Source organism: Populus euphratica, unplaced genomic scaffold (genome assembly GCF_000495115.2).
Source record: "Populus euphratica unplaced genomic scaffold, PopEup_1.0 scaffold412.1, whole genome shotgun sequence".
NCBI lineage: Eukaryota > Viridiplantae > Streptophyta > Magnoliopsida > Malpighiales > Salicaceae > Populus > Populus euphratica.
The window spans coordinates 29824-43929 of record NW_011500301.1 but is presented as its reverse complement, the minus strand read 5'-3'; the positions used below and the strand labels follow the sequence as shown (position 1 = coordinate 43929).

The 14106-nt window shown below is 33.5% G+C and overlaps 2 protein-coding genes across 4 annotated transcripts; both read left to right on the top strand.

Moving 5' to 3' along the window:
- Positions 1-1960, top strand: UREF (urease accessory protein F). The gene is made up of 2 exons (XM_011009514.1): positions 1-332; positions 709-1960. The coding sequence occupies exon 2, from the start codon at positions 759-761 to the stop codon at positions 1488-1490; it is 732 nt and encodes a 243-aa protein (XP_011007816.1). The 5' UTR covers positions 1-332; positions 709-758; the 3' UTR covers positions 1491-1960.
- A 2364-nt stretch (positions 1961-4324) lies between these two features.
- On the top strand, positions 4325-9484 carry LOC105113358 (transcription factor GAMYB-like). Of its 3 annotated transcripts, none has more exons than XM_011009511.1 (4): positions 4325-4674; positions 5711-6065; positions 7942-8935; positions 9006-9484. In XM_011009511.1, exons 1-4 carry the CDS (start codon positions 4655-4657, stop codon positions 9200-9202), a joined length of 1566 nt encoding a protein of 521 aa, XP_011007813.1. In that variant the 5' UTR covers positions 4325-4654; the 3' UTR covers positions 9203-9484. The 3 variants fall into 3 exon arrangements, with proteins under 3 accessions (XP_011007813.1, XP_011007812.1, XP_011007815.1); XM_011009510.1 differs by having other exon boundaries at positions 5690-6065; XM_011009513.1 differs by having other exon boundaries at positions 4325-5106; positions 5685-6065.
- Positions 9485-14106: the final 4622 nt, after the last annotated feature.

The following is a 14106-nucleotide window of genomic DNA, read 5'->3' as shown; positions in this document are numbered from 1 at the left end:
TCTTAGATTGTTAGGTTCTCGAATCAAATTGTATGGCTGGACTAAATCTGACAACTATTCTAGCATGTGTGACGACGCCTTCGAAGTTAAGCAACTAGCCTATGGCGACATGATTTCTAAAATTGAAGTACTAAATTAACAAAATGCGTATAATCAAGGGATTTGTATTTGTTACAAGCCTCATTGAAACCTTTTTATATTTAAGGGCATGGTTGATTCTTAGTTTTGGAACCAAATTGAAAGAAAGGTGGGTAAATTGAAACTAACACTTGAAATAAGGAGTCACGTCGAATTTCCACGCAGCGAGGTCGTGGTCACAGAAAACAAGACAGGCAAGTCTCTCCTCGTTTCATGAAGTCCCTGCTGACCTCCATAGAATCTGTAGTTCTTCATACAGATTGCGTATCTGGGTTTTTTTTTTACTTTTCCTTTTTAATATCTTTTTGTTTGGTTTGCTGATTTGAATTTTGGTTATCTTCTCTGAGTATTATTCCTGAAACTGCAAAGAATTTGACGTTCTATGACTGATTTGATGTAGTGGGTTGATGACAGATGTTGATAATTTTATTGTTAGGATATGCAAAATGGGCATAAAGATTAGCTGGGTTAATTATAGATTTTGGAAACTCTTGCATCCCTAGAGATTATATTCTGATAAAATAATTTGTTCATTCTGTTGGTTTGTGCTGTTGATTCTTGTTTTGATAGTTAATCTGCTAAGTATTTGCCTGCGGCCAAGCTGGTTTTCAATTTTTCCAATGGAAGGCAAGAGGGAAATAGATGGAGCAAAAGAGAAACCTGCTTGTACGAGTTTTTCTTTGCATTGGAGCCAGTGGCAACTGATCGATTCGATTCTTCCTACTGGTGGGTTTGCTCATTCGTTTGGTATTGAGGCAGCTATTCAAGCACGTGTGATTTTGAATGCAGAAGACTTCCAAACTTATGTAATTCATGTTTTGGAGAACACGGGAAGCTTGCTTCTTCCTTATGTGTACTCCGCAGCAATGTGTCCGGATTTGGATAATTGGCGGAAACTTGATAGAATGCTTGATGCTACTTTAACTAATGAAGTAAGTCGAAAGGCGTCTGTTTCACAAGGATCGGCGCTAATGAGAGTGGCTGCGGCTGTGTTTACAGAAATTCCATCTCTTAAAATTATGAGAGAGACGTCTCTTGGTTCTGGGATTGTTGCTTTTCACCATGCTCCTGTCTTTGGGATTGTTTGTGGGCTTCTTGGCATGGATAGTGAAACTTCTCAGAGGGCTTACATGTTTATCACATTGAGAGATGCTTTTTCAGCTGCAACAAGGCTGAATTTGGTGGGACCTCTTGGCGCTGCTGTATTGCAGCATCAGGTGTCTATTGCTGCAGAAACTATGCTAAAAAGGTGGATGAACCGTGAGGTTGAGGATGCATGTCAGACATCTCCTTTGCTTGATACTTTACAGGGATGCCATGGCTATTTATTTTCAAGATTATTCTGCTCTTGATGTCCTATGTAAATGTTCAATTCCCACACAAAATGAAATTCTGATTCGATTGTGCCTTTTCTCATGCTATGAGGCTTTAGCAATCAGTCAATGTCAGGAGGATAGGCAATGGTGGTTGAGTCTTTATAACAATGTGTAACTGTCAGGGTACAAACAAATTACTGCAGAATCATCTTGTGCTGCAATCATGCTCCTCCATGGTTTTGCTGTTTTCATTACATTCCACTCCACTACGCAGCATATATTGTTAACGTGTAGAAAATTAAAAACTGCCATACAGCTTTTGAGACTTACCTACTGAGTAGACAGAACATGCGTTCTTTAATTTATTTCTCCACCCTGCCATGTGCTGAGGTTTGCTTTGTTCAATTATTATCTCCAGTTAGGGCGTCAAGGAGAAGAATACCTTTGGATAATTTTTCACTTGTACATTCATTATTCAATGATAAAGCTTGTTATTGTTCATATTAGGTGGTAATGTTGCTCGTGGGCATGGCTGAATTTTCAGATGTTAAAAAAAAGTTCTGCTACATATCTGGTGTGTGTGTGAATGTTGTCGTTGATCTTTTAATTCTATCTTCCTCCTAATGAGCTTCTTTTCCTCTGTGGATGTGGATGGCATTGGCAGCACACTCATTTTCATATTAGGAATCGCAATCGACTGGTCGCCTATTGTGAACTGGTGAAGAACAGTGTAGCTTTCTGGTGAGTGGTATCCATTGCTCAAATACTGCCTTGCTCCACGCTCCGTACAGGGAATCAGAGCACAGCCCGCAGTGCTTTCATGCTATATATGTGGACTGCCTTGCTGAGTCGAAATTACTTGCAGCGTCCTAGTTAGTGCTTTCATGCTGTCTCTTAGGCTGCTGACCGTGAACCTCGTTGATTTTGCAAGGTCCATTTTGGAAAAGTTTTATGCCCCAAGGTGGTGTTGATTATTACTGTTATCAATCAAGTGAGTGCAATTATATATTCTTAATCTGACCGAACAATTTGCAGACCATACCTATGATTGAAAAACTGTTGTTTCATCTTCCATTTCCCTTCCCCACTTGCCTTTTATACTATAATAAAACAAATTCCACGAGACAGATTGCTTGGCTCTGCAACCTGCTTTCAGTTTCATCTCCATTTACTGGTGACAACGGTGTCACTTTGAAATATTCGTGATTTGGGCAATGGTAAAAATAATAGTCCAACAGCTGCAACTCCAATGGATTCCCTGAAACCCTACACCAGTCAGATGGTGGGCGGCTCTCGGTGAAGCTGTTTGGCGGGCTGCTGTTGTGGATTTTGTGCTTGGCACTACTCTTTGAGCGAAGCCCTTCGTCCTTTTTCTTTCTACATTTTCTGTAGTATTATCATTTTTTGAGAAGACCATTTCCATTTTCTTGATTTTAGGCGCCAGTGCTTATTTATAAAGGTTGTTGATCTAGGACACAGTCATGAACTAGTGCAAATTATGCATGAGAGTCCAACATAAAAAATAAAGGTTATTTGACTAGTTAAATGAGTTTTTCTTTATAGTTGAGCAAAAAAACAAAAGCTATCACGAGTCTCTTGATATCAAAACTTTGAAGGTCACTAGAGTATGTTCTTGCAACTTGTAGAGAACACCATGATCATCTGGCAAATAATTTCCAGAGCCTACCTTGTAATGTGCTGCTTGTGGATCACACTTGTCATTTGTAACTTGCTTCCCAAAAAAAAAGTCATGTAATTTAGATTGCTTTTCCTTGAAAATCATGAAATTTGATGATGGAAGATTGTGAACCGTTGAATTGGTTATGGTCCTTGTGGAAATGGAATAAAATCAGCTTTTGTCCCAAACGCTTTTTGAAGTACAAAGAGATTGGTAAAAACCAACCAGAGGGCTCGAAAGAGGCAGTTGAGACAAGTACTTGCCGCCCATGTCACCCTTTCCTTCCCTCGGCGCATAGTTTCCTTGTGGCCACAGGCGCTAAGAATCCAATTAGCACAGTTTGAGTTTGCGTTGAATGATGCCTGACTTTTCCATGTTATTTGAGAGAGAGAGAGAGAGAGAGAGAGGTGATTTTGCATTCACCTAATATATATATATATATATATATTGAAAAAAATGTGTTTGTACACTATAATTATTTTTTAAAGTATTTTTTATTTAAAAATATATTAAAATAATACTTTTTATTTTTTAAAATTTATTGTATCATCTACATATTAAATCGACATAAAATTATAAAAATTAATTAATTAAAGCATTGAAAAAATCAATAAAATTATTTTTTTAATTTTTTTTAAAACACTATGATTTCTGAATAAAAAAATCATTTTATTTCAACAATATTTAATTGTTACCAATAAAAAATAAGAAAAAAGACGTGGGATTTGCTGGCTTATTTCAAGTTTGGGAAAATCCTGAGCAACTTGCTCGTAGCTAGCTATCTGTTCAATGAGAGATTTTATCCCTTTTAACATTAATAATTTTTATTTTTGTGAAAATCATGCTTGCTTACGTATCAAAAGTAGTAAAAGATGAACAAATCCTTCTTATCCCCCTCCCTCGATAACGTAGTTCAATTATTTTTCTGAGATGGGAAGAAAAATGGAGTCCCATTTGTAATACCACTATTTATTTATGTAACTTCTACTATACTTAGAAGACTTAGGGCCGTCAATGAGAATGAAATGTTTATTAATATCAAAAGCTAGCAAAATTAATAAACTCATCATCATGATTGATGATTTTTGATAATTAATAGTCGTAAGGATTAAGTGGGGCCATGATTAAATTCAAGTCCTCACCCTTTCATACCATTATAAGACCTTATGAACAAGAGTACAAACTCTCTCTCCCCCTTTAAGGACCACGGAAGTACACACCATGGAGAAAAGGGAAAGCTAAAAATTTTATTGTTTGTTTTTTAAAAAAAGAAGAAGAGGAGATATTTAGCTTTTTTGCTGTTGATATCTCCTTTTGAATCTCTCCTACATTTACTCATTTTTAGCCATCTAATATTTTTAATTAACTTGGTTTTCTTTTTCCTGCTAACTTTTTTTTTTTTTTTTGCTTTTAATGGCCCCTTTTTTTCTCTATTTTTAAACCCCCATTTTTCCTACTCCGCTCAGCGAGCAAGAAAGAAACAAAAACCCTTTTCTGTGCTCAGACTCTAGACTTGGTTTGGATGTGTGGTAGAGTTTTATGGTATGTATTTTGCTTTAATGGATCTGAGTATTGTGTGCTTTCATGATTTGTCTTTTTTTTCCTTACTGTTTTAATTGCTTGTTTCTGTAAGTATGCAGCTTTGAATTTCAGTGTGTTGAGCTTGATTATGTTCGGTTCTTTTCAGCTATCATTTCTGTAAATGTAAAGAAAAACAGCATAAAAGAAAAACTGTGAACCCATCACTTTGTTACAGTTTCAGTACTTAGTCGAAATCTTTTGAGTTTTAATACTTGAAGGGTTTTTATATTTTCAGTTTTTGATGTGGGTTTTGTTTCTTCATTGTTTCATTCAAGTTTTTGGAGGTGGTTGTAAGTTGTGATGTTAGATTTAGTGGGATTATAGAGGGATTAGTTGAGTTGATGAGTTTCTGATCTTGGAATTTGTCAACCTTCACCTGACTTCAACAATTTGTAGGTAAAAGTAATCTTTTAAGTTTACTGTTTTTTTTTTTATCTGTTTGTGGTAATAATATGAATATCAATTAAATTAAAGCAAAGAAAGGTAGGAAGTAGTCTGGACAACCGAGAGTATTGTGCTTTAATTGACTTTAATTTTCTATAAATCGAATATATGTATTTTCTATAAATTGAATATAGCAAAGGGTTGGTCAAATGTATTAGCCAAGGAGTTGGCCAAATGTATTAATTTTACACGGGATTCGTGTAGAGAATCTTCGCAAAGTTGTCGTATTAGTGTAGAAATAATATCTCATAGACTCAGTATTAAAAGCGTTTTGGTTTTGACTTTGTAATCTGTAAGGAGTTGCTTGGATTACTTGTATTGCTGGATTGTGTTGCTGGATTGCGTGGATATGTAAATGTCTAGCGGTTCACATTATTGTTTGGACTTCACCTTTGGTTTTGTCGTCTTCTTTGCGTCCAAAAACGGCAATTTATTCTCATCTCTTTGATTTGCTCTTTATGTTACTTACCTTTTCTGATTTGCAATGAACTGTTTTGAGCTTTATTTAAGTTGTCTTATTTCATCTATTCAGGCATATTCATGAGATGAGCAGCATGATGAATGGGACTGAGGATAATAAGAGGTCCAAGGGTCGTCAAGATTCACCCGCAGCTGATGAAGGTAATGGTGGGGGGATGGTGGGTGGGATTACTCCTTTGAAGAAAGGCCCATGGACCTCTGCAGAAGATGCTATTTTGATAGACTATGTCAAGAAGCATGGAGAGGGGAATTGGAATGCTGTCCAGAAGCACTCAGGGCTCTTCCGATGTGGTAAAAGCTGCCGTCTGCGATGGGCGAATCATCTACGACCAGATCTGAAGAAGGGTTCATTCACTCCAGTGGAAGAGAACCGCATCATTGAACTCCATGCTAATATGGGAAACAAATGGGCTCGAATGGCTGCAGAGGTTGGTAACCTTATTCCTGATTTGAAGGTTTTTCAAATAAATGAGTTATCACTTTGATCTTTTTAAATTATGTTGTGGGGATGGTATCAATCCGTCTAACTTTGTTCATGGAACACAGCAATGATCAGATGTTGGATTTTTTTAGATGTGCACTATATAGAAAATCCACTAATCAAGTGGCATGGATATGGCAATGGCAGGAACAGATATACTTACAAACATGTGTATATATACAAAGATTTGTTCAGTCAGACACAACACCTGCACACTTCTTTCTAAATTCCCAATGTAATGTGCAGATGAATATTAAGCGGTTATTTTGAATCTGGCTAATGGCATACATGATTTGATAGAAGACACTGTCTGTCTTTTCTTCCCCATGTGTGTTTGCATACATGTGCAGTGCGTGCGCATACACAAAGTAGTATGGGAAGAAGAAATTGGGAGGAGAGGAGAAATAGGGAGTAGCGGAGGAAAAAAAGCTGTAGAATATCAGAAAATAACACCGGAGCTATGAAAACTTGATAGAAATTCTTCATTTATTATCAATTAAAAAAAGGCTCCCTCAAAAGCGTGATAACTTATGGTTTGTAGGCATCAAGAAACTCTTCACAGTCCTTCGGAAAAATAAGTGGCATAAAAAAAAGAAAAAATATTACTAATGTAAAATAAGAGCTAGGAAATGGCAGAAAATTAATTCATCTAGTATGATAGGAAATAGAATTAAATACTGAAAAAAGAAACAAAATAAAAAAATCAAATTCTTAATTAATCTTCAATCATTCTAACGTTTTTGGAATGAGATAAGAATGTAAACCAGCAAAAACGAATAGGATATATAAGCATAGTGTTTGAACACAATCATATAGTCAGACATATACCTGCATAATCTTTTTGTTGTCTCAGATATCTTAGTTACAACATCAAAAGATTTCCTTTTTCCAATTTAATTCATTTTTCATTAGGCTAAATGAGTCACTCTAATTAGTTTTGGAGATATCTGCAGAGTTTGTAGTTTGTCAAGAATCAACACCAAGTCCAAAAAAATTAGTGATAAAGAAATGGAAATCAACTTCACTGGTTTTATGTTTTTCCTGAGCGGCTTACATTTTCAGAAATATTGCTGGTTTTTCACCTTATATATTAATCTTAAAAATCATGTTTCCATCTTAGGGATTCGTATTTTGTATTTAAAAGTAACTATTGTTTTAAAAAAAAAAAAAAATCAGGAAGAGTTATTCGAGAAGCTGTTTGTGGATTGCATGCTCTGTGAGGCTTAGCATAAGTTTCAATAGAACCAAACCTCTATGTACGCTCCACATCATAATACATACATGGAAGTTTCCTGCTACCTGATTAACTACAATATGGTCTTCTTGTATATATGTTAAAGTGCTTATCCATTTGCTTCAACTAACTTCATCTTTTAGGACTTTTTTTTTTTGAAACAGGTATAACAGAACCTTGTTTTTCTTTCTGCCTTCATAATTACCCCCAGACTCAGTTTGGTTTTTGGGGAAAAATATCATCTTTTATGTGTTATGACGGAACCTGTGTATTTGTTTATCTCTCTCTGTTTTTAAGTAACTGTGTCCACACATAATAACAATTTGGTAATTGAATATATTCTGGAGCTTTTGTTTCTTATAATACTGGCCACACAGAAGACATTGTGTGGTAGGCTGGTAGCATATTTCATAATATGTTAAGCAAATTCCTATACATGACAGCATTTAGGCAACCATGGGAGACATGAAACAAGTTTGTTCCCAGATATTTTTTTTAATACAAACAAACATAACCTCAAGTTCCCAGCTTTGTTTTCTGTATCATGCTTCCATTTTTTTTCTGTATCATGATTTCCTTCCCCTTGCAGTTGCCTGGAAGGACAGATAATGAGATAAAGAACTACTGGAATACAAGAACAAAGAGACTGCAACGTGCTGGCTTGCCACTTTACCCCCCTGAAGTTTGTCTGCGAGCATATAAGATGAATAAAGATGGTCAAAATATGGGCAAATTGCAAACAGGGGATGCACATGATCCTGATATGATGCTGACTGACCATTTTAAGATTCCAGAAGTGGAATTCAAAACTCTGGCACTCAACCCAGGTGTCTTGCCTTATTCAACAGGTCTTTTTGATGCTTCTGCAAGCAGCATGCTGAAACAAGGTGTAGGTTCATCCTATGGTCGGGGCCTTGTGTTCCCAACAATTCAGCCTGCCAAACGCTTTAGAGAGTCACAGACCATATTCACTGGTCTTGATGGTAGTGTCAGTGGTGGAATACCAGAGTTCGATCAATTGACAGATTATCATCGCGGAAAGATTACAGGGAACTTTGGGTTATCTTCCCCATATGGTTGTGATTTGGGCAACTATGACCAGTCATCATGCGGTGTTCTTCCTGGCAGTCATGCCATATTAAATGGCAATTCTTCTTCTTCATCTTCTTCTGAGCCCATATATAGGGCCACGAAGTTAGAGCTCCCTTCACTCCAATATTCAGAAACTCAACAAGATAGCTGGGGAACACCTGCTTCCCCACTGCTGTCACTTGAGTCTGTTGATACTTTTATTCAGTCCCCTCCAACCGAGACAAAGTCAGATGGTCAGTCACCAAGAAGTAGTGGTCTCTTGGAGGCAGTACTCTATGAATCACAAACTCTGAAACACTCAAAGAAATGTCCAGACCACCAAACTTCAGATGCTTTTGTCCCTATTGGTTGTGGAGTGCACAGTTCACCTTTGAATGCCCGCGCAGCAGAATGGGAACTACATGCTGATCTTAACTCTCCCTCAGGTCATTCTGCTTCCTCATTGTTTAGTGAGTGCACCCCAATCAGTGGAAGCTCTTCGGATGAACAAGGTGAGAATATTTAAGATTACATGGACTTGTTGGGAATCCCAGTTTTACTAATGAACTTGTGTTCTTGTAGCATATAATGTCAAGCCTGAACCAATCGAGCAGGTTTTGCCATATGTAGAAGCGGGAGAAGTTCTCAATCAGACAGACTGTAACAGGCCAGATGTTATGCTTGGCTCATCCTCGTTTGCGCCCAGCAATAAATACCATAATGACCAATTTTTTCAAACTGATGATGTAGCGGCACTTCTTGGTGGAGATCAACCGTGAACATTAAGCATTAGCAGGTGCTCCATGAGTTGTAACCGCGACTGGGGAAAGGATAATGGCCTTGATGGCTTTGACATCATTGAAATTTGATACTCCAGTAACCTTTATGATCCTTTTGTTATCATTCCTCAAAGGCTCCCTAAGATTTTGTGACGCTCTTGGTGCCTCTGGATAATTACCTTCTGTTTTGCTCATCTTAGGTGACTGACTAGACATGAAACATTGTCCTGCCAATGCCATTGCAATGTTATTCAAGTGTGGGTTTTATTGTTTTTTTCGAAATGACTACTCTTCTTTTTTCTTCCTCATAACGATAAATACTGCACAACCATCGAGCTTTTAGAATACTACTAGTAGTTTTTGCTCTCCTGTGCTACTTAGTATTGGTAATTGTTTGCTCTTTAATTGTATTTGTAAAAGTATTTTTTAACTTAAAATATATTAAAAAAATACTGATACAACAAACCTATAAAAATATTTAAAAAACATTTTAAAATATAGAAATTATTGAAATATCAAACAAGACTAAATCTTAAACGAAGCAGTGAGCAAAGAAATTACATGTGCTTGGATTGAGAGAGAGACTGGTAGAAGACGAAGCCATGCAATCAAGCTCAGTTCTAATGCCAAGAGATGCCAAGGCGGCAAGTGGCCAAAGAAACACTTCGCCATCTCCCCACTAGACAGTTACTCTGCCTCGTGCTTTTATGTGAGTTAAAACACTATATCAAAATAGAAAAATTAAATATCTAAATTTTAAAGATTATAGAGGCTAATAATATATGCTTGTGTTGTATACAGATTATTACTAATATCACTTTGCATATTTATCAGATCAAGAATTAAATATATCAAGTGCATTTGTAATAATAAAAAATATCATTTAAATCAAGTAAAAATATCATACAGTAGAAATACGCCGTCTAAAAATAACAAAATGTATGAAAATAACGAAATGTATGATGTTTGTCAATAATTTTTTTTTTTATATATATATATATAATGTTAAAATGCCTCTAAAACTAAATAATAAAAAATTTTTTTTTTATATATATATATATAATGTTAAAATGACTCTAAAACTAAATAATAAAAAATAATATAATGAAATTACTTCTAGAGCCCTAAAGTAAGGCTAAAAAATTTAGATTACAAGGGCAATAAAATTATTACACTGTTGATTTAAAAATTAAAATTCCTCTAAAACCTTTAAATTAAAGGTTGTGATTTTTAACTTTTTAAAGTCAATATAGTAATTTTATTGTTATTAAAAAATAGAAAGACAATGTTGCTCTAAAACAAATGAAAAAAGACAAATTAACTTCGTAAAATAATCATTTTATCTTTTTAAGACAAGTTTATCTGATTTTTCAATTAAGGATAAAATTGTAAATTCATTGTAAATTAAAGCATATCTATAGTGTTTTTTTCCTTTCACGCTGTTCAGATGCGGTTAATTAGTGTATACCTACTCTCTAATACTACAATGATTGCATCATCATCGAATAGAATAACTTGAATCCACCTAATTATTATTTGTAACGCTCAAGCAAAATTACCAAAAACATCAACAATAACCTTTATCAATTTTCTCTCCAGTCAATTATTATACTTAAAGTCCTAATTAAGAAATCAAACACCTAACTTCATTCCAAATTCTTAATTTTGAACTCAAATGTTTTAACACTATCTAATAAACAATTAATTAACATTATCAAAAAGAAAAAGAAAAAAAAACTAAAGGAGAAAGGATTTTTATTGTGTCTCTCTTCGCATAATACTATTCACTAAAATAATATTTTTTTTTATTTTAATTTTAGCATTCAACATTAAATTTATTGAAATTATGCTTTATAATTTTTTTCAATTTATTTTTATGATGTTATCTCATACTCATGACTCGAACAATGGGTTTAACAATTTAACTTAATTGACTCAAATTTTTTGTTTTTTTTAATTGATTTTTTTTTTAATTTTATCATTCAACATTGAGTTGATTCAGGATTAGATTTCATGATTTATTTTGGTCTAGTTTCTATGAGATTATTTTTATTTTATGACTCGAGTCACAAGTTTTGAGAGTTAACTCTGGTTAACTCGAGTCATTTTTCTTTCTTTTTTCATCAAGTTTTTTTCAATTTTATTTTTCAACACTAAATTAATTGAGAATCGAGCTTCATAATATTTTTTTAATTTACTTTCTATTGGATTATTTTGGTCTTATAACCTGAATCACGAGTTTGACAAGTTAACCTTAGTTGAATCTAGTTATATTTTTGGGTCATTTTTTAATTGATTTTTCTACAATTTTATCCTTCAACATTGAATTTTGTTATTTATTTTGATTTTTTTCTATGGGTTATCATGAACTCATAACTTGATAAGTTAACTCTGGTTGACTCAAATAAATTCAATATGTTGGCGTCTCAATATTTATTAAAACATTTCATCATAAATATTTATTTTAACTCAAACTATATTTTTATTAGTCATCTAGGTTGTCTTTAGATCCGTTAAGGTGATCAAGTCACATCGAATCAATTCTTATATGATTTAAAAAATTTCTTATTAGAAAAGGCAATAGCAATGTTTAGATTTTTTTTTTTACTTTAAAAAAATGATCTAACCGGTAGCATAGTACGAGCCAATAATGTAATAAAACTTATAATTTCTCACAAAACAATTTGCATATATATATATATATATATAGAGAGAGAGAGAGAGAAAGAGAGAGAGAGAGAGAGAAATAAAAACAAAATTATCCAAATTCTCCATCAATTCAATTTCAAATATAAACATCAATAACAAACAAAATTCAACAACAATTAGTAAAGAAAGAGAGAAATTTAATTTTGTAGCAAAAAAATAAGGCTTGGATAGTTGTTAAATAATACGAATAAGATGTGGAATAATAAATAATAATAATAATAATTAAAGCAGGAAAAGAAAGAAGTTTTTAGAAAAAGAAGATAGCTAAAGAAAAGAAAAAAGAGGATTGCAGATATGCAAAGGCTGCAATATTTTTATTAATCATTAAAATTGTTTAACATTTAGAAAAGTAGGATATAAATACTAAAACTCTAACTAGAACAAGCGATTGGACTTATGACCCGCTAGATAAAATACCCAATAATAATTATATCAAACTCAATAAATAAATCTAAATTAATAAACCTCAACTAAAAGTTAATATAAATTATACTAAAACATAAACTAAAGCTCAATCTCTCAATGGTTTGGGCTATCCTCCATTGCCTATAATTATACGCTTGCGTAAACAATGTTTAGGTTCAGTGTCCCTATAAATTCTCCTGGGGTTGGAAGAACTCGACGCCGTCGAGTATAGCTCAAGACAACTCTAATAACGCTCTCAAAGATAAGAATCAAGCTGTTGTGATGTCTCTCTGATAATCCAAGTATAGTCTAAATTTGATCGTCATGCCAATATACTAGGATTTGTTGAAGTTCACCATCCTGGTAAAAACAACTTGTGCATTCGAAGTAGCATTACTCTGTCCCTTTTACACCAAATATAATGATAATAAGGCAAGGGTTTGAGCATAAGAGATAGACTGTTGTGTTTTATATATGATAAGGTTCTTCATGTCAAAAGTAAAGCTATTATCAAAGTTTAATGACAATTTAATGATATAATTATTTGATTCTATTATTTGTAACACTTTGAATGGTCTAGCACTATTTACTTGTAATTTATGATCGGTTTTCAAAGGATACCATTTAGGTTTAATCTGTATCATGAAATAATCTCTAATATTAAGTGCATAATGATACTTAAGTAAATTAGCTCAAAATTTATATTATTCATTACTTGCTTGAATTTGTTTCATGATATTTGATTAGTACTTAGAAGTGTATTTTTATCAAGGTTTTATATCATTATTTTACACTTGAAGTATTAATAACTTCTTATCTATAACATATTTTATAATAACATATTTAATAATATAAGATACCTTTAATTTATGGTAAATGTTCATCTTAAATGCAAGCCTATAACATAAATCAAATGATTGATTGATGAGTTTAACTACTGAAATTTAGAAGATAAAGAGAGGGTCAAGCTTAGAAAAGAGATGTCGGCTCAGTCCAAACTGAACCACCATTCAGTTATTGAATCATAACTGGAGTTGTAGAACTTAGATTTAGGCTAGCTCTATATGGATTCAAAGTTAAGAAATAGGCCTAAAACTTTCATAAGAGTCCAAGATTTAAAAAGATCGTTTTCAAGTTCAAATTATAGCAATAACAGAAAAGTCTGAATCTGTCTTGCAACCTTGAAACTGTTCAGTGTTCAGCCCATATCTTGAGTTCTAAAAGTTCAAATGCACCGATTTTTTTGTTGGAAAACTAAGATAATTTCCTAGAACTTTTATGAGGACAGTCTGTTCAAATTCTGATGTTAGCAGCAATGTTTTGTTCAAATAAGAAGATAAAGATTGTCACCAAGTCAAAATTTGGCCACCCACTCAATAATTAAGCAACAAATCAATAGTTTTAAATTTTAGCCTATAAAAGGAGGCATTTGCCATGCATTTAGGTATCTTGGTTTTCAAATCAAGATCATACTTGACACGACTAAAAGATTGATGTCTTCTTCCAAGTGTAGGAGTGTCGAAGTAATAAATAACCCGGCAAGACTGGGGTTGAACCACAGGGAGGTTAATTGTAAAAATTATAAATAACAATAATACAACAACAACAATAATAACAACAACAATAATAATAGTAATAACAACAACAACAACAATAACAACAACAATAATAATAATAGTAATAATAATAGTAATAGTAATAATAATAATAAAAATAATAATAATAATAAAGAAAAAGAAGGAGAAGAAGAAAAAGATGATGAGAACTTTGAGATGTAATATTAATGAAAG

What these genes read in the sequence shown, in the direction of transcription:
- LOC105113358 (XM_011009510.1), top strand. Translation starts at nt 4,655, where the DNA reads ATGTGTGGTAGAGTTTTATG. An exon ending in ATGTGTGGTAGAGTTTTATG is followed by an intron (nt 4,675 to 5,689) that starts GTATGTATTTTG and finishes TCATCTATTCAG; the next exon opens with GCATATTCATGAGATGAGCA. An exon ending in AAGCTCTTCGGATGAACAAG is followed by an intron (nt 8,936 to 9,005) that starts GTGAGAATATTT and finishes GTGTTCTTGTAG; the next exon opens with CATATAATGTCAAGCCTGAA.
- UREF (XM_011009514.1), top strand. Translation starts at nt 759, where the DNA reads ATGGAAGGCAAGAGGGAAATAGATGGAGCAAAAGAGAAACCTGCTTGT.